This window comes from Phaseolus vulgaris, chromosome 11 (assembly GCF_051622355.1).
Source record: "Phaseolus vulgaris cultivar YP4 chromosome 11, ASM5162235v1, whole genome shotgun sequence".
In the NCBI taxonomy this organism is placed as follows: Eukaryota; Viridiplantae; Streptophyta; class Magnoliopsida; order Fabales; family Fabaceae; genus Phaseolus; species Phaseolus vulgaris.
In genome coordinates this window covers 15288447-15308846 of record NC_143508.1, presented here as the reverse complement: position 1 = coordinate 15308846, position 20400 = coordinate 15288447, and the positions used below count along the sequence as shown (strand labels likewise).

The following is a 20400-nucleotide window of genomic DNA, read 5'->3' as shown; positions in this document are numbered from 1 at the left end:
CACCATAATGATTGTGGTACTGTTAAATAAAACAATTAAACCAAAATTTTATTATAGGTTAAAACCAACTGTGTAATAACAAAATGATAAAAAAATATAAATATATTGAGAAAAGGGAAAATAATGTGTTATTTGATATCCTAGCTTTTTAAATTATCATTTTATATATCATATTATAAATTGACTTTTGGAAAATCATTCATAAAGTCATTATAAATTGTGAATAAAAACATACTTAAAAGCAGAGTTTATTCCCACCAGTCAATTTAAAAATCAACAGAAACACAAAATAGTCAAAAGTGAGGAGAAGGAAATGTTGGAGCAAGTCTGCCATAGATGGAAGATTCACTTCAATGGGTAAGAACGAAAACTTTTTTTTTTTTCTTTTTTACAAAATATGATATAGAAAATGCTGTAAATAAAATATTTTCAATTTTCTAATTTAATATATTTTCTTCTTCATTTTTCCTGAACAAAAATAATGAATGAAGAAAAGACTTGTATTTTCTTAATCAATTTATCTTTCCCTCAAATTTTGTAATAACGTGTTAGTTGATCCACATACCAACTTTTCTTTGACAAAACTAGTAAAAGGCATTACAAGCTTCCTTGTTTCGACATTAGGGGATATAACTTTCTTAAAAATAAAATATATTAAAATGTATTTTATATAATTATAAACTTAAAAATCAATATAGTCAATCACTATATTCGATATACTGTGAATTGAAATTCGTAATTTTATTCTTAAAAACACATTAATAAATTAGAAAAAATGTATTTAAAATATTATTTAGCTCAATTTTTAAGTGATGTAACTATTAGATAACTGAAATAATTTTTATAATACAATATTTTATTAAAAAAACAATTATAAGTGAAGATATTTATTTAACGGTGGTATCAAAGCATCTTTATTCTAAGGTAAGGTGCATGTGCAGCAGAATTAAAAAGTAAATCATGCATTGCCACCATTTTTAATATGATAATAATATAATGAATCCATTGATGATGATGATGATAGTTAGTGGAGTTTTGGTCACTTATCACACTACTTGTCTTGCAAATTGCATTTTAATTAAGTATATTTTTTACTACATATTCGCCATCAAAATTAGTCTCTTAGGAATATAAGACCACATTGGTATTTTTCTTTTAAGTAAAAGACATAATTCTGTATTAACTATAGCAGTAAGTGGTAGCCAAAGCCTTAATTACATGACACTACAGATTTTATAATTAGCAAACCACATTATTATGGTTATTAGATCACTATGTGGTTTGTGTGAAACTTTGGACCTGATTAAGGTCCTTTTTTTTTCTTATTTACTTTATTCTTTTATTTTATTTTTCTTGCATGCATAGAAAATATTTTTAAAAATAAGTAAAAAAATATTAAAAAAAAACTAACAGAAAGTCTCCTACATCATACAAATAACTTAAAAAGATGTATAAATTAGTAACTATAAACGTAACTTGAAAATAAGAATACTGAGTTGTCTTACATATCTATAAATAAAATTTAAATGCTAATTGTCAATACTTTATAAATAAGAAGTTATATGTGCTTGTAAAATCCACCTTTGAATATAAATTAATTTTAAAAGCTTTGAAAGCCTAATTTTGTTTCTTTTATATTTTGTTTGGGTTTGGAAGAGGATTTGAGAGAGTAGATTTGAGAGAAAAGTAAGATTATTTGGATTAAAGTAAAAAGAAGAAAAAGTGAAGAGAAAATTTATGAAAGTTTATGAATGATGTAACAGATATGATTAAAATTGTATTTTTTTTATTTTTAATTTTTTTAATCATTTTATTAATATTACTATTATTATTATTATTTTATATATTTTTTATTATTTTAATAATAACTATTATTATTATTATTTGTGTTATATGATTAATTATATTTATTTTATTATAATATAAATATAAATATTAAAGAATTAATAATATGAAAATAATATATATAATATAATAATTATGAGTATATATATAATAAAACATAATATATATATAATAAAAACTGACCTTTCTCTTGCAAATTTTGCTTTTTTCGAAGAAAAAACACACAAATCAATGTAATCTATTTTGTACTTTTAATTAGTTTTTATTTATTATTTTTCGTGAAATTTTGGCTCTTCCTCACTCTCCCAAATCGATCTTTAGAAGCAAATATAGAGTTAGTAAGAGTATTGTGTAAGGACCGAAAAAAATAATTTTAAAGTAGAAGTGGTATAATTAAAATAGCACCTGAATATTTTATTATTAAATTTAAAAGAGCATATAAATAGAAATTCAGTTATTCAGGTCTCATTTTAAAAGAACCATCATCTCTCTAAAAACTCCATTTTCTTTTCATCTACTTTCTCTCTAAGATTCTGACCTCCTCGCTCACCAGTTTGACGATCGGAGTACGCCATTAGACTTCTGATAACAAAGACTACAAGACTGCCCTATAGAATCTCTGATAGAGTGAGTTCATTTTTGTTCCCTTTTTCCTTTCTTCTCCCTTCTCTTTAAGATTTTAACATCCTAGCTTATCAGTTTGACGATCTGAGTTTGCCATTGGAATCCTGGCAGTGAACTCTACGAGATTGCCCAATCAAAATCTCAGATAGAGTAAGTTCATTTTTGGCTCCTTTTCCTTTGAGTTAGTTTTGATCTGGTTAGGTTTGTCTTTAGTTTAAGCTTGCATGTAATGTTTTTATCTTCAAAAATAGTCTTTGTTAGCATTATTGACTGATTTTAAGGTGTTTGTGATTGAGAATTGAAAGTGTTTGAATGATAATATAAATGAGTTTAACTGTTTTTGAATATTTCGTTGAATTACTTAAATGAGATGTTTCATGAGAAGTGGTTGTTTGAATTTAGATGATGATTGATTTAGATAGCATATATTTGAAACTTAGTTATGTGTATTACAAAGTGGACTTTAAGCCTAACTCAACCCCATAAAACCGGCTCAATGGGGTGAGGTTTGCACCCACTTATATACAATGAAAGGCTCTAATCTCTAGTCGATGTGGGATCTCCAACACACCCCCCTCACGCCGCAACTGCCAACTCGTGCGTGGGACTATATATTATGGGTGGTCCGATAGCGGCCCGATAGCGGGTGGCACGATAGGCCCAACACAAACACTCGCTAGGATAGGCTCGAAATGACTAGAGATTAGAGCCTTTCATTGTATATAAGTGGGTGCAAACCTCAACCCTATGAGCCGGTTTTACGGAGTTGAGTTAGGCTTAAAGTCCACTTTGTAATATGGTATCAGAGCCATTTCGAGCCTATCCTAGCGAGTGTTTGTGTTGGGCCTATTGTGCCACCCGCTATCGGACCGCTATCGGACCACCCAAAATATATAGTCCCACGCACGAGTTGGCAGTCTCGGCGTGAGGGGGGTGTGTTGGAGATCCCACATCGACTAGAGATTAGAGCCTTTCATTGTATATAAGTGGGTGCAAACCTCAACCTCATGAGCCGGTTTTAAGGGGTTGAGTTAGGCTTAAAGTCCACTTCGTAACAATGTGTTTAAGTGAATTTTGTGATATATTTGGATTGTTTAGAAAGTTTAAAATATGATGTGATTGAATGGTGCATTGATGTGTTATATGATGTATGTAATGAGGTGAAAGTGTGATCAAGACATAGCATTTTCAGGAAAGAAAATACTGTGTTGAGATTGTTATTAAGGTGTATTGATTTATGAGTGTCATGTGAATGAGACGATCCTGACATAATGGAATCACATAGATGAAATTATTCAGTTGGTGAGAGTCGAAGGAGGTTCATTTGGATGAGTCTGAGGTTTGAAAGAACTTATCAAAGCAAATAAAATGGATTTACCCTGTCATATGAGATGATGAGATTGATTGTGTGCATGATTGTGTGGATTCATGGTGAGTAGTATGACGGGTGTAGGTCTCTAGATGCTAACTTCAATACACGAGTCTTTTGGAAGTAAATTCGAGTGTCTGAATATGTGAGTCAATAGAAATCTAACGGGAAAAATGTGGATGATAAATGTAATAGACATTTGATGACTTTGTGCAAATTATGAGAATTTGATGAATTATGTGTGTTTTTTAAAAATCAAATTTATATTAGAATTCTAAAAAATATCTAGCTTACCATGTGCTTTGTATTGTGTTTGTTTTCTTTAAATCTGTGATGATCGTGTTAATTTACACGAGAGCAGATGAAGTTGCAGGTGATAGTGCTCCTTAGTGAGCCGTCAGAGGAACAAGTGTTTTATTTGTAGACTTTTGTGTATATATTAAATCCCTATGAAGAGGGATATCTTTTTGAGATACAAATATGAGAAAGTAGTATATGTTTATATGTTAATTAGATATTGCATGCATAATATATTATAAAATATAGGGTAAAATAGGGATATTACATATTGCATGCTTATTTGAATTCTCCTAAATGATTTATTCTTTTCTTGACTTTTTGGAACTAGGAAGGAGTGTGTCAAGTTTTACCTTCTTCAAGCTGTTAAAGATTAGGTTAAGAGACCTATTAAGGATCTTAGCCAACTTTAGGGTTGTTTATACTTGGTAAAGTAATCATCAACCTATTTTACCTCTCTTCATTTCCATTTTTATCCTAGTACTAATATACATTGAGTCTATTTGCCTAATTTTTGTTACACTTCCGTCTCTTACCTCACCATACCTAAAGCTTGTGAAGCATTCAAAAACATACAAAGAGCTATCGCTCAAACACCACACCATCACTTAGGCATGGTTTCTTCAAGAAACCTCCCACAACCCTATCTTAACTCTCGTTAATCATCCAAAAACAATCCAAAACACCACTCATAATTCAAACGAAATTTTCCTATCCTTCATCTAGCTACCCATAACAAAACTATTTCATTTACCAAGAAACCTAGTTTCATTTACCAAGAATCCTTAAATTGTGGCCTTTGAGCTTCCACTAGCCATTTTCAATAATCCCCAGAAGATTCTCACTAGGAATTATCCAAAAACTAGTAAGAATCATCCTTAATTAGCCTACACATACGCCTCTAGTCCCATAGGCTAGTTGAGACCTAATCCTACTAAAAAGAACCAAGAAACATGTTAATAATCTTGCATTGTGAATCTTGAATGGACATTTCTTGACTTTTTTTATAACCTAACTTGATTCTCATTATCTCTATTGATTACATCCTTTCTCTTTAAAGTCTTGCCTTTATTTCTCATCTCTTTCACAAACAGATCCCACTAGCTAGACAATGATAAAATTATGACATTTTCATCTGATTGGATTACAATTTAGAGTAAGTCAAGATCATCTTGATGATCATGGATCATCTTGGCATGTTTTTTTTTCTCTTGGTGGACACATGAACATATTACACGATCTGGAGATGTTTCTTTCGTGTCGAAGATGATGTGCTGCCTCTAAAATATCCTTCTGTCATGAACGGGTATCTCCCTGCTCCTTCCCCCATCATCTTTGTGTCACATCGAGGGTTATCTCCTTTGTGCTTCCAAGTAGCACCCATTTTCCCTCGAGCCTCAGTCAATATTCCTCTAGATAAACTGACGTAGGTGTCCAACTTGGATTAACTCCTTGATCTTATCTCTTAAGGAAACACGATCCTCAGTGTTGTGACCATAATTACAGCGGCAACGACGTTGTTTACTTCAATCAGTGTTGGGAAGCATAAGGACCTTTCTGGGTATCGGTAACAACTCAACATTCAAAGCCTTTTCCAAGATATGAGTTTGATCTAAATTAAGGGGTGTGTAATGTGAAAATGTTGGGCCTCACGGTGGTTCTTTAGGTTGCTTGAGCTATTGAGCTAGACAAGGGACTCCCTTGTCCAAATGTTTCTTTCCCGTTGTAGCCTCATCCCTCATTTGATTTTGAAAGTCTTTTAGTTCTTTCAATTGCATGAACTTGGCGACCTGTTGTCATAATTCGTCGAGATTCGTTGTTAGCTTCTTGCATAAGCTAGCAGATAAGGGTCTCAACCTCAAGGGGGTGACCATGTGAGACATTATGACATCTAGGCTAGGTTCCATATGTTAAGTGCTACCTTTCTGAAGCGTTCTATGAACGTCCACAAAGATTTTCCCTTTTCTTGTTTGATGTTCACCAAAGATATTGACATTAAATGATGAAGGCGACTTGTCACGAATTGGGATATGAATTCTGCTACAAGTGTATCACAACAGTTTATGGATTGGGGCAATAGTCGAGTAAACCAACTCAAGGCCACTTCTTTTAGTGACATAAGGAATGTGCAACATAAAATCGCATCATCTGAGGTGTATAAGTTGACTTGCATGGCATAGACAACAACATGCTCGTTAGGATCTATGGTACCATCATATTTCTCCAAGGCTGGGATTTTCTAGTTGGTCGGGAGTGATGTTTCTATTATATCTTTAGGGAAGGGATGTCGTCTTGAAGAGGCTCCATAAAGTGTGTGTGAGGTGACTGATTGTTGTTCCAAAGCTATCGACTTTCAAAGTTTCCGAGGGAGCTGGTCGACTTGACCCGACTAATTCTCCCTATTCTGAGACTAACAAGATTGTTTCCTCATTCCTTAAATTTTGCTTCATGTGGGTGTTTTAAGCTTTCAAATCATCTATTTCTTTAGTACTTTTTAGAGTTTTTAGTTCCCTTTGAAGTTCCATCAACATCGTCAGGGTGGGGTCTGTGTGATTGTCTTTGATTCTTCCCACTAGGGGTCTTCCCATTCTCGTCATTCCTCTTGTGGCAACCATGTGATCTTGCGATCTCACTTGAGCTCACAGTGGGTACCAAAATATTCTTACAAGGTTGAAATGAATCTAAGAACACCATTACTCTTATGCACACTGTTCCTATTGTGCTTAATCTCTTTTTCTCAGTCTTTTACTTTTGGGCTTCCTCTCTTGGTCCTCTTAGTCCCTAAGCGTTAAGCAAGGTGAGGATGATATCTGCAAAAGACACTTTAACGCTCAAGTTAATATGGTCTATCAATCTCAAAGTGTTCAACAAGGTGGGAATGATATCTACAAATGGTACTTCAACGCTCAAGTTAGTATGTTGTATTAACAAGTCATAGATGCTTTTGACCTAACATTTAGATGTCTCGAGGTTATCTATTTATACTATTTTGTCATGGATTTTCATTGTATCAGGCTCATTCTTCTTGTTAACATGTATTTATAACTCGTTTAGCAGTTTAATACTTGATTAAGGTTCTTAACTAAGTTCTCCATTTGATAACATATTCCTTGTGAATGATCAATCGCATTAACTTAAGGATGAGGTACATGAATCAAATTTGATGGTTTAGATGTCGTGAAGCCATCATATACCGATTTATCCATTTTTAGGACTAATCCTAGGAGGTTAAGATACTGTACATATCATTATTATTTATTTACTCTTATTATTATTATTACTATTACTATTATATAATTAGAATTTAATAAATATTATTTGAAATAAATTTGTGTACTTACTATTACTATTATATAATTAGAATTTAATAAATATTATTTGAAATAAATTTGTGTACTTTTGAATCTATTAAAAACCTAAATTTAATAATTTATGTTTTCATACATTTATAAATACTTTTACACTGTCCATAAATTATAAATCATTATTATAACTTTTAAATTAAGAAATTAATAAACCTGGCATATATGATAATTTGTGATTGATTGAAAGTATTTTATACTATAGTCATAAACTTTTTTCTTATACTATATATATATATATATATATATATATATTCTATAAAATTATAACTTTTTTTAAAGTTTCTAAAATTATAACTTAAAATTAAAAATAAATCTCAACTACGAATCTTTAATGTATAAAGTATATTATTTTTCTTTCTTTATTTTTTAATAGAGCTTCATAATACTTTTTATGGATATAGTCGGAATTTAAATATATTTTCGGTATATTTAGAGAAAATTTATGCACTTTGATAAAGCAAAATGTTTGTATGAAAGAGTTTAGACTTCAGTTTTAATACATTATCATGAATTTTTATAATATCTATTAATTGAAAATAAGCTTAAACATAAATTTTAAAATATTTATTTATTATAAAATTTTAGAATTTGACCCTGTAAAAGTTCGTAAATATGGCTAAAAACAAGTTGTAATTACGTGATACTTCGATAGTAAATGTATTTTTAAATAGATTTAAGATTTTATTTTCGTATATTTAAAAATAAATATTCGTCCGGTCTTATTTTTATTGTTGAATGTACAATGTATTAATTATTTGTTTTTATTATTAGCATAATATCATTTAATTGATTATTTAATGAATAAATAATTTTAGTAAATTAAAATTATTTGATAATAAATATTATTTAAGGAATTTAATACGTTATGGATTCCTTTTATTTTCTTTTAATAATTAAAAATTTCTTAACGATTAAGGTTAGAGGAAGTCAAAAGTACAGGCTCCACATCCGTTATGGTTATGGTCCAATTTAGTGGGACGCACTTTTCCGTTGGACAACTCATCTGCAAGAAAGAAAACTACGGCTTTTTGGATATATCTTGGTAACAGCTTTAGCAATAGCAAAAAGAAAAAAAAGTATATATATATATAATCTTTTTTATGAATTTAGCTATAAAGATTTAATTTCTTTGAAAAATTTCATATTTATGAAAAACTAAAGATTATTATTATTATTATTTATTTTTAATAAAAACGCATACTTTTCATATTTGATACAAATGAATTTTGTATTTAGTATTTATTAAATACACTCGTATCAATAAAAGTATTCATTAAACATGTTTAAAAAAATAAAAATGAAAATTATTAACATTTCAATCTAAGATACTACATATTTGTTTTCTCTTTGACATTATATGTACTGGTACAGTCGAAAGGTTTAACCGATGTTATGCATATATATATATAAATCAACCGTAATAAGACTTAATTCAAAAAGAGCCTACATTAATGGGTGTATGTAAAATAATAAAGTGGTGCAGAAAGAAAGTTCCAAAGTAAGACCTAAGTTTAATAAGAAAACCCTATAAATAGGGGGTCAAGATAAGAGGTAAGTAAGAGTGAATTTTATCTGATGAACATAAAACCATTTCTGACTTTGGCATCAGAGCGTCTTGCAGGTACACACCCATCCGTGAGGAGAAGAAGTCGAGAAGTCTTACTTGGAGAGAAGTCGGGAAAGCAGCCGAGAAGTTCTACCTAAAGAGTAGTTGAGAAGCCCTAAAAACTTGCAGATCAGTGAAAGAAGGTGGTCTTGTCAACTTACTTGAGTGTTCTCGGTCCTTGTTGTACCTAAAGAGTTCTACCTAAAGAGTAGCTGAGAAGCCCTAAAAACTTGCAGATCAGTGAAAGAAGGTGGTCTTGTCAACTTACTTGAGTGTTTTCGGTCCTTGTTGTAAGAAAACACACACAGACACACACATATATATATGTAATAATAAAAAAAATTATAATCATCTAATTTTTAAAATAAAATTTTAAATAAATTAAAGATATTTCAATAATTTAAAAATATGACCCATATTTATATTTCTATATTTAATTTAAAAATTCATATATTATCCATATTATAATTATATTTAATGAATTTAAATAGTTTTCTATTATTATTCGAGTTCATATATATGAGTATAACTTATTTGTTATTTTTAATTATTAGTGTTTTTATTTTATTTTTTCATTTGATTGTGTATTCTAAACGGATTGGATATGATAGATGAAATTTAGAAAATATTATACGTATCATTTACATCATTATCAAATATTATTACAAAATATCTTTCTAAGATCTTAATATATATATATATATATATATATATATATATATATATATAATATCTAAAGAAAAAGAAAAATTACATCTTATCAATATAGAGTTTTATCAGTTATAATATTTTTCTCTCTCGTATAACACACTATCATGAGATATTTTAAAGATAAAGAACAACAACAAAAAATATGATAAGCTAGAATTTTTTTAACTTTCAATATAATTTTAGATTCAAATAATACAACCATAGGCATATGAATCATCACATTTCATCAATCTCAGTATACTAAACACTAAAGTGTCCACAAATAACTCATATTCAATACACTCATGCTAAAAATCCACTAACATCACACATAGACATTTGACTCTACTTTTGGTAGACTCGTGCATTGAATTTGAATTCAGAGATCTGCACCTGTCATACTACCTTTAGTATGCTATCTTGCCACACAACTACACGAATATATGAATTTAGTCAACTTGTATGACAAGGTAAATCTATATGACCTTCCATACCAGTATCTTTCAAACTGCAAATTGAGTCATATGAACCTCTTTCGACTCTCACCACCTGATAATTTTCATCTATATGACTTCAGTACACATTAGAGTCAGAATATCTCATTCTAGACGAATTCCTAATTCAATGCACATATTAACAATCTTAACACGCTATTTCTTTCCTGAAAATATTATGTCTCAACCACATTTTCACATTATTTATAGTTCATATCACCTAACATACAACTTTTGGAAATAAATATTCAATCACATATATAAATAAACATTAACTTTTAAATATACTAAAATCATTACAAAATACCCCGACAAACAAAAATCAAAAGTTTTTTTAGATTGAGCGAAATTCCCTTCACTTAAGCGAAAATAGACCTGAGACAAAAATTCAGTTATAGTATTATTTTTGTTTGAGTAAATATTTCTTCGCTTGAGTGAAAATACAATCGAAAAGAGAGATAATTTTCACTCCAATTTTTCTTGAGTAAAAATGAATCCGAGAGAAGGTAAATTTTTTGTTATATTTTCACTTGAGAGAAAATCTGCCACTTGAGCAAAAATATCAGAAATTTTAGTAACAAAATTAACTTAATTTTAAATCTTCAACAAAAATCAATACTTCAATTTGTACCTTATTTAATCTACAAGATTTAGACACAAAACTATCAAAATCTAATATCTCTACACTTTCAAAAGATATAGACAAACAATTTTCATCAAATAACATCCTTGCAGGATAAATTTGAAACTTGTGACCAAGTCACCTTCACATCTCGTTCCTCTAGCCTAGGGTAGTGTTGAAAAAATAAAATTAGCTTCCCTTACTTGATTAGAAATATCAATATTCACAAAGAACTTCAGCTCCTAAAGAAAGCTAAGACAACCAAACATGCATCAAAGTCTTATCAATGATTTGAACACATACACTATGACGCTAGGTTAACAGAGACTATCCCTGAAGCCACATGCAAAACACGTCTACCTAATTACATAGTAAAACTTAAATTTGGCTCAAAGGAAAAAAAACATAAATGAACTTAGTCTAAACAAATATTCTAATCAGGCAGTTATACTCTACTCACTAGCAGGGGACAAACTTTACTCTACTCTATCACATGAGTCTAAATGGTATCCGATTGTCAATCTGATGAATGATAAAGTTAGAAATGCGTAGAGAAAAGACACAAAAGAAAAAAATAATAGTAGTTATTTTAAAATAAAATTTCAATAACTGAATTTTCTATTCATATAAATTTTTTACTTTTATAATAAAATATTTAGTATTTATACATCATTTTAATTATACCATTTATATTCTAAAACTATTTTCTAAATCCTTATATTATATTATGTATCTTAAAGTAAAAAAAAAAAGTAAAAGCAAAATTTATGTGTTTTTTAAAAGCTTAAAAGGTAAGTATCACAATTAACTTATCAGGTTACCCATTCCTACTTATTCGCGAAAATAACTTCATTTTTTGTACTGTAGTAATTAATTTTTAAATATAATAAAAGTGAAAATGCAGTTTTTTCAATTCATGTTTGTCACTACAATATGTAAATGATAAAATATCCGATAATTATGTGAAATAAATCTACTAATAACAAGGTAATCTAATTACATTTAATTGAAAATACAAAGACTAAAAATATATTCCCAATATTTTTACTTTAACACATTTTTAATGATTAAAATTAAAAATATCCTGACATATTGGAATCTATTTGCTGTTTTTTTAATATGAGCCCTCTTGTGTTCGCTATCAAGATTGAAAGCTCTCGATAGTGCTGTTTTTTCTTTATATACGCTTCAGTGGTTTTGAAACAAGAGAAGCGCGTAGCGTTTGTTTCTCTCCGCCATCCAAAATTGCACGTTACGTTACCTTTTCACTCTTTCTTTCCCTTTCAATTCCGTTCACCTTCCAATGCCGTTCAATTTGTCCACTTCAACATAATACAAAATTATTTCATTATTACTTTATTGCTGTAAAACAAAATTACTTGATTCCGGCATATTTTAACATTGCAAAGAAATTATTTTTAGAGTTTGAATAAAAATGCATATATTTCAATATAATTTATTCAATCTTAAAATAAATTCTGCATTAACAATAATAGGAGTATGATTTATAGTGATAAAAGAGTGGAGAATCCTTGAAATCAGAGAAAGTAAACAAACTTTCATTGTCATTGTTATAATAGTGTTTCATTTTTTTTATAATAGTGTTTCAAGGTTTTGCCTACATTAAGAAAATTATAATTTTCTTATTCTTAATGAAACTTTAAGAAAATTGTATATTATATTTTTTGGTTTTTATTTTATTTTATTACATATTTATGTATTATTACATTTCATCTTTCGTAATTATTTTTTTTCCATATTAATTAATTAAGGGTATAATTAGAAAAATATTTGTTATCTTGAATTAATGTTTGTTACTCCGTAAATTTTGTAAGAAGCTTCTTCTTACACATGGCGGGAAGGGATATTCTCACATGATCATGTCAACTAGAAATTTTATTTTCTTTGTTTTTCTATAAGAAGTTTGATTCGATAGTCAATGATGCTGGTAAATTGCAATTTTATTTTCAAATTAAGGGGATCACGATCCATAAATTGACCACGACAACAAAGATTGAAAAAGAAAATTAAAAAAAAAGACAACGACGGTGAAAGCGATGCAAGAAAAAGACTATGTCAAATTTAAGAGGTTACTAAAAATTTCATGGGGGTAAATTAATTAAAATAAAACCAAAAATAAATTCAAAAAAGACGATAAAGGTGAAAGTTTGAGGCAATATATAGGTTAGCAAGATATTTATTCCGTTTAATTAATTCAGCAATTAATTAAAACTAAAGAAGCAAAAGTGAAAATATCTCAACGCGCTTCTGAGGCGCCGTTTCTTCTTTCTTCCCCCTCAGCTTTTGACTAGTGCGCACGTTAGCCATCATCACCGTTCACCACCTTCTCTCTCTCTCTTCTGTCTTTCTCTCTCTGTAACAAACACTAGCCACACTTTCAGCACCTTCTTCAACTTCGAAACCCGTTACTGTATAGTACTGCTGCTGCTACTGCTACTACAGTTTCATCCTTCTTCTAGGGTTTGGATTCCCATGCTATGAGTCTCCGCCACCGTCACCCTCCGCCGGCGGCAGCCGGCGCTACAGGCCGCGACGAAGAGCCTTTCAACATCATCCCCGTGCACAACCTCCTCGCGGACCACCCGTCGCTTCGCTTCCCCGAGGTCCGCGCGGCGGTGGCAGCGCTGCGGTCAGTCGGGGACCTCCGACGTCCTCCGTTCGGGCAATGGCGGTCGAACATGGATCTCCTCGACTGGCTTGCGCTCTTTTTCGGCTTCCAGCGTGACAACGTTCGGAACCAGCGCGAGCATTTGGTTCTCCACCTCGCGAACGCTCAGATGCGCCTCACACCGCCGCCGGACAACATCGACACGCTCGACGCCGGCGTTCTCCGGCGGTTTCGCAAGAAGCTGTTGAAAAACTACGGGGCGTGGTGCTCCTACCTTGGGAAGAAGTCTAACATCTGGATCTCCGACAACCGGCGTGGTGGCGCCGGTGACGACCTTCGACGTGAGCTGCTTTACGTGTCGCTGTACCTCCTGATCTGGGGAGAGGCCGCAAATCTTCGCTTCATGCCGGAGTGCATCTGCTATATCTTCCACAACATGGCGAACGAGCTGAACAGAATTTTAGAAGATTTCATCGACGAGAACACCGGGCAGCCGGTTATGCCCTCGATTTCCGGTGAGAACGCGTTTTTGAACTCGGTTGTGAAGCCTATTTATGATACTATTAGGCGTGAGGTTGATAGTAGTAGAAATGGTACTGCTCCTCATAGTGCTTGGAGAAACTATGATGATATTAATGAATATTTTTGGAGTAGGAGGTGTTTTGAGAAGCTTAAGTGGCCTCTTGATGTTGGGAGTAACTTCTTTGTTACTGCTGGTGGTGGTGGGAAGCAAGTGGGGAAGACTGGGTTTGTGGAGCAGAGGTCGTTTTGGAATTTGTTTAGGAGTTTTGATAGGCTTTGGGTGATGTTGATATTATTTCTTCAGGCTGCTATTATTGTGGCTTGGGAAGAGAGGACTTACCCTTGGCAGGCTTTGGAGGATAGGACTGTGCAGGTCAGGGTTTTGACTATCTTTTTCACTTGGACTGGTTTGAGGTTTGTGCAGAGTTTGCTTGATATGGGGATGCAGTACAGGTTGGTGTCGCGGGAGACAATTGGGCTTGGAGTGAGGATGGTGCTGAAGTGTGTCGTGGCTGCTGCCTGGATTGTTGTGTTTGTTGTGTTTTATGCCAGGATTTGGACGCAGAGGGACCATGATAGGCGGTGGTCACCAGCGGCAAATAAACGGGTGGTGAACTTTCTGCAGGCTGTGCTTGTTTTCATTATTCCGGAGCTTTTGGCTTTGGCTCTTTTTGTGCTTCCTTGGATTAGGAATTTTGTGGAGAACACAAATTGGAGGATTTTCTACATGTTGTCATGGTGGTTTCAGAGCAGGAGCTTTGTGGGACGTGGTTTGAGGGAAGGTCTTGTCGACAATGTGAAGTATTCAGTCTTCTGGATTGTGGTGCTGGCCACAAAATTTTGCTTCAGTTACTTTTTGCAGGTGAAACCCATGATTGCTCCGTCAAAGGCAGTGTTGGACCTGAAAAATGTTAACTATGAATGGCATCAGTTTTTTCATAACAGCAACCGGTTTGCTGTTGGGTTGTTGTGGCTTCCAGTTGTGTTGATTTATCTTATGGATATACAGATTTGGTATTCAATATACTCGTCTTTTGCTGGGGCAGGTGTGGGGTTGTTTGCACACTTGGGTGAGATAAGAAATATGCAACAGCTGAAATTGAGGTTCCAGTTTTTTGCTAGCGCAATTCAGTTTAATCTCATGCCGGAGGAGCAGTTATTGAATACAAGAAGAACATTGAAGAGTAAGTTTAAGGATGCGATTCACAGGCTGAAGCTCAGGTACGGGCTTGGTCGGCCCTATAGGAAGCTTGAGTCTAACCAGATTGAGGCCAACAAGTTTGCTTTGATATGGAATGAGATAATTCTGTCTTTTAGGGAGGAGGATATTATATCTGACAAAGAGTTTGAGTTGCTGGAGCTGCCTGAGAACTCTTGGAATGTCAGGGTAATCCGCTGGCCATGTTTTCTGCTCTGCAATGAGCTACTGTTGGCACTCAGTCAGGCCAAAGAGCTGGTTGATGATAGTGATAAGAGGCTCTGTACAAAGATATGCAAGAGTGAATACAGACGCTGTGCTGTCATTGAAGCTTATGACAGTGTCAAACACTTGCTTCTTGAGATTATCAAGCACAACACGGAAGAGCATTCTATTGTGACTGTTCTGTTTCAGGAAATTGGTCACTCTCTTGAGATTGAAAAATTCACTAAATTGTTCAATACAACTGCACTGCCTAAGCTTCACAACAAGTTGATCAAACTTGTTCAGTTATTAAACAGGCCTGTCAAAGATCCTAACCAAGTGGTGAATACCCTTCAAGCCCTTTATGAGATTGCTATCCGAGACTTTTTCAAGGAGCAAAGAAATCCTGAACAGCTTAAGGAGGATGGTTTGGCTCAACAGAATCCTGCTTCTGGTCTACTTTTTGAGAATGCCATTCAGTTACCTGACACCAGCAATGAGAACTTCTATAGGCAGGTTCGGCGCTTGCACACAATTCTTACATCCAATGATTCAATGCAAAACATTCCAGTAAATTTAGAAGCTAGACGGAGAATTGCTTTCTTCAGTAACTCTCTTTTTATGAACATGCCCCATGCACCCCAAGTTGAGAAAATGATGGCTTTCAGTGTGCTAACACCTTACTATAGTGAAGAAGTGTTATACAACAAAGAACAGCTCAGAAATGAGAATGAAGATGGGGTTTCAATCCTGTACTATTTGCAGACTATATATGATGATGAGTGGAAAAATTTTATGGAGAGGATGCGTCGGGAGGGAATGACAAAAGACAGTGATCTTTGGACTGATAAACTTAGGGATTTGAGGCTCTGGGCTTCCTATAGGGGCCAGACCCTGTCACGAACAGTTAGAGGAATGATGTACTACTATCGGGCTCTCAAGATGTTGACTTTTCTGGATTCTGCATCAGAAATGGATATTCGAGAAGGTGCCCGGGAACTTGTTTCAATGAGACCAGATAGCTTAGGGAGTTCCAACTCTGAAAGGTCACCTTCCTCTAGGAGTTTAAGTAGAGGAAGCAGTTCAGTTAGTCTGTTATTTAAAGGCCATGAGTATGGGACTGCTTTAATGAAATTCACGTATGTGATTGCTTGTCAGATATATGGAACTCAGAAAGAAAAGAAGGATCCTCATGCTGATGAAATTTTGTATCTAATGAAAAAAAATGAGGCTCTTCGAGTTGCTTATGTTGATGAGAAAACCTCTGGAAGGGATGAGAAGGATTATTACTCTGTTCTTGTTAAGTATGACCAACAGTTGCAGAGGGAGGTGGAAATTTACCGAGTAAAGTTGCCTGGGCCTTTGAAGCTTGGGGAAGGAAAACCAGAAAATCAAAATCATGCCATCATCTTCACTCGTGGTGATGCAGTCCAGACTATTGATATGAATCAGGACAACTACTTTGAGGAAGCTCTTAAAATGCGAAATCTCTTGGAAGAATACAGGCATTACTATGGTATCCGGAGACCCACTATTTTGGGAGTTAGGGAACACATTTTTACTGGTTCTGTTTCTTCTCTTGCCTGGTTCATGTCAGCTCAGGAAACAAGTTTTGTCACCTTAGGGCAGAGGGTTTTGGCAAATCCTTTGAAGGTTAGAATGCATTATGGTCACCCAGATGTATTTGACAGATTTTGGTTCTTGACTCGAGGTGGTATTAGTAAAGCGTCCAGAGTGATCAACATAAGTGAGGACATCTTTGCTGGATTTAATTGTACTCTTCGTGGAGGGAATGTCACTCACCATGAATACATTCAGGTTGGAAAGGGAAGGGATGTTGGGTTGAATCAAGTATCAATGTTTGAAGCTAAGGTTGCTAGTGGAAACGGGGAGCAAGTCTTAAGTAGGGATGTGTACAGATTGGGACATAGGCTGGATTTTTTCCGTATGCTGTCATTCTTCTACACTACTGTGGGGTTCTTCTTCAACACAATGATGGTGATTCTGACTGTTTATGCATTTTTATGGTGTCGACTATATCTTGCGCTCAGTGGTGTTGAGAATGCAATGGAAAGTAACAGTAATAACAATAAAGCACTTGGTACCATCTTGAATCAACAGTTCATCATCCAACTCGGACTTTTCACTGCCCTTCCTATGATTGTAGAAAATTCCCTTGAGCATGGGTTCCTTCAAGCTATCTGGGATTTCTTGACAATGCAGCTCCAGCTTTCATCAGTTTTTTACACATTCTCAATGGGCACTCGTAGTCATTTCTTTGGTCGGACTGTTCTGCATGGTGGGGCGAAATACCGAGCTACTGGTCGTGGTTTTGTTGTTGAGCACAAGAGATTTGCTGAAATCTATAGGCTCTTTGCTCGTAGCCATTTTGTGAAAGCAATTGAGTTGGGGCTAATACTTGTAATTTATGCTACACATAGCCCTGTAGCAACTGACACTTTTGTTTATATAGCCTTGACCATCACTAGTTGGTTCTTAGTAGCGTCATGGATTATGGCGCCATTTGTGTTCAATCCTTCCGGCTTTGATTGGTTAAAAACTGTTTATGACTTTGATGATTTTATGAACTGGATTTGGTACAGTGGAAGTGTGTTTGCTAAAGCTGAACAGAGCTGGGAAAGGTGGTGGTATGAAGAACAGGATCATCTGAAGGTAACTGGCCTTTGGGGAAAGCTTTTGGAGATAATCTTAGACCTTCGATTCTTCTTTTTCCAATATGGAATTGTGTATCAGCTTGGCATTTCTGGTAGAAGTACCAGTGTTGGTGTTTACTTGCTATCTTGGATTTATGTGCTTGTTATATCTGGGATTTATGTTGTGGTAGTGTATGCCCGGAACAGATACGCAGCCAAAGAGCACATCTATTATCGTCTGGTCCAGTTCCTTGTCATAATTATTGCAATACTTGTGATAGTTGTTTTGCTGGAATTCACTAAATTCAAATTTATTGATATTTTTACTAGCCTGCTGGCATTCGTTCCCACAGGTTGGGGCCTGATATCAATTGCACAAGTATTCCGACCATTTTTGCAGTCCACTATCATTTGGGATGGTGTGGTTTCAGTGGCTCGTCTATATGACATAATGTTCGGAGTCATTGTTATGGCCCCTGTGGCACTCCTATCATGGTTGCCCGGATTTCAGAACATGCAAACCAGAATACTTTTCAATGAAGCATTCAGCAGGGGCCTCCGGATATTTCAGATTGTTACAGGGAAAAAATCACAGAGTTGACGGTGAATTGAGGTAATTTCTATTCATATTTATAGTAGATTTAAGATTATTGTTTGCCTGTGTGATTGGTGATATTTGAGCTGGCTTAAGTCACACTGCATTATTGTTGGGATCATCATATACTGGTGTATTTTATGAATGTCTAATGTGTGTGTGAAATATTTGATCTGGCTAAGGCGCCTCAATGCATTAAATCTGGATCACCACAAGTTGGTGTAATTTGTTAAGTACTGCCATTCATCTCAGCTATTGCTGTTTCTTTTGAATGAAGCTATTCCATGCGACCGTAACTATATATGTATACTTTTGTCTTCATGCCTGTTGTATCTATCAAAAGAAGTCCCTAATAATACCCTGCTTCTAATGAAGCAACTTCTGCTTTAATAAACTAAACATGTTTACATAATAAACTAAACATGTTTACATAATAAACTAAACATGTTTACACCAAAAAGAAGGATATAAATAAGTGAAGCAGCATATACCATGGAGCTGGACTATTTTATTATAAGTTGATGGTTTCTCTATTTTTCTAGAAGTCTCTGAATTAATCGTGTAATATCAATTTCACCGAACCATTGCTGTCATGTCACAGGATCACGACAACCCTGCCCTTGTTTTTTTTCCTTTTAAAATATTAAAAGTAAATGTTCTGAAAAAAAGTTCAGCCCTTGGGTGTATAGCTGCAGGAGGTGCTGTTGAAAATACCACTGCGGCTTATCCATTTCCCATTTCATAATGGCGATATTTGTGTTTATCCTATTATCTGTGTCTTTGTTTGTCTATTGTTGCTTCTTGTTTAGGGTTCTTTTATCTGATTTATGTTTTCTGGTGCTTTCCATGTATGTATGCATGCATGCGTAGCTGAGGGTACACTGGCTTCCTTTTGCAACCTTTGAACTATAACTTGACTGAATTAATTACTGGCTAAGATGTCTGTATGATGTTTTTTTTTAGGATTTGCGCTGGAAAGATGTGTGTAGTGAAGGCGTAAGAGACGAGAGGCAAACTTTTTTGGGTTTCCAAATTTTCATCTGGCCGAGTTGGTGGCTGTGATATATTATTTTTTCCTGTTCTGTGGATAGGGGAGATTAACTTTTTGCTTTCCTTTGATGATCATATTTGTTATTGTAATTAGTCAACTCTTACGTTTTTTAAAATTAGTTTTGGCCGGTGATCTTCTGATTATGTGTGCTCTCATACATCCCTCTGCCCACAATTCAGTTTTGTTAGCTTATTTCCACAGTTCAAATTATAGTGCATGTTTAATTCAGTAATCGTTTATCTCTTATATATGCCAATTTCTTCCTGCATCCTATCGTTTTTTAAAATTTTCAAAATTACCATTATTTCGGATTTGAAAATCCAGAATATTAAATATAATTCAAAACCAAAAAAATGCATTCCGGACAAAAAATATCCGGAACACAATTGAAAATGTATTCTAGATAAAAAAAATTGGAATTAAAAAAAAATGTTAAGGAAATTCAAATTCTGAATATTTCTGCATAAAAGATTCCAGGAGTAATTTTTATCTACACCCACCTTAAAAAAGGTTATTTTTATAATTTTGAATTGAAGGGGGTATTTTTGTCATTTTTAAAAGCATTGATATGGTGCAGGAAGAAATTGCCGTTATATATATACTAAATACTTGGTGAATTGAACCCTCCTTAGTTG

At 33.7% G+C, this 20400-nt stretch overlaps 1 protein-coding gene and 1 non-coding gene across 2 annotated transcripts; both read left to right on the top strand.

The window, feature by feature from the left end:
* Positions 1 to 13120: 13120 nt before the first annotated feature.
* Positions 13121 to 19908, top strand: GSL05 (glucan synthase-like 5). Its single transcript, XM_068622471.2, has 2 exons — positions 13121 to 18732; positions 19678 to 19908. The coding sequence occupies exon 1, from the start codon at positions 13411 to 13413 to the stop codon at positions 18718 to 18720; it is 5310 nt and encodes a 1769-aa protein (XP_068478572.1). The 5' UTR covers positions 13121 to 13410; the 3' UTR covers positions 18721 to 18732; positions 19678 to 19908.
* Positions 16373 to 16450, top strand: LOC137811721 (small nucleolar RNA J33). The gene has a single exon (XR_011081129.1). It is a non-coding gene; the product is annotated as a small nucleolar RNA J33 (small nucleolar RNA).
* Positions 19909 to 20400: the final 492 nt, after the last annotated feature.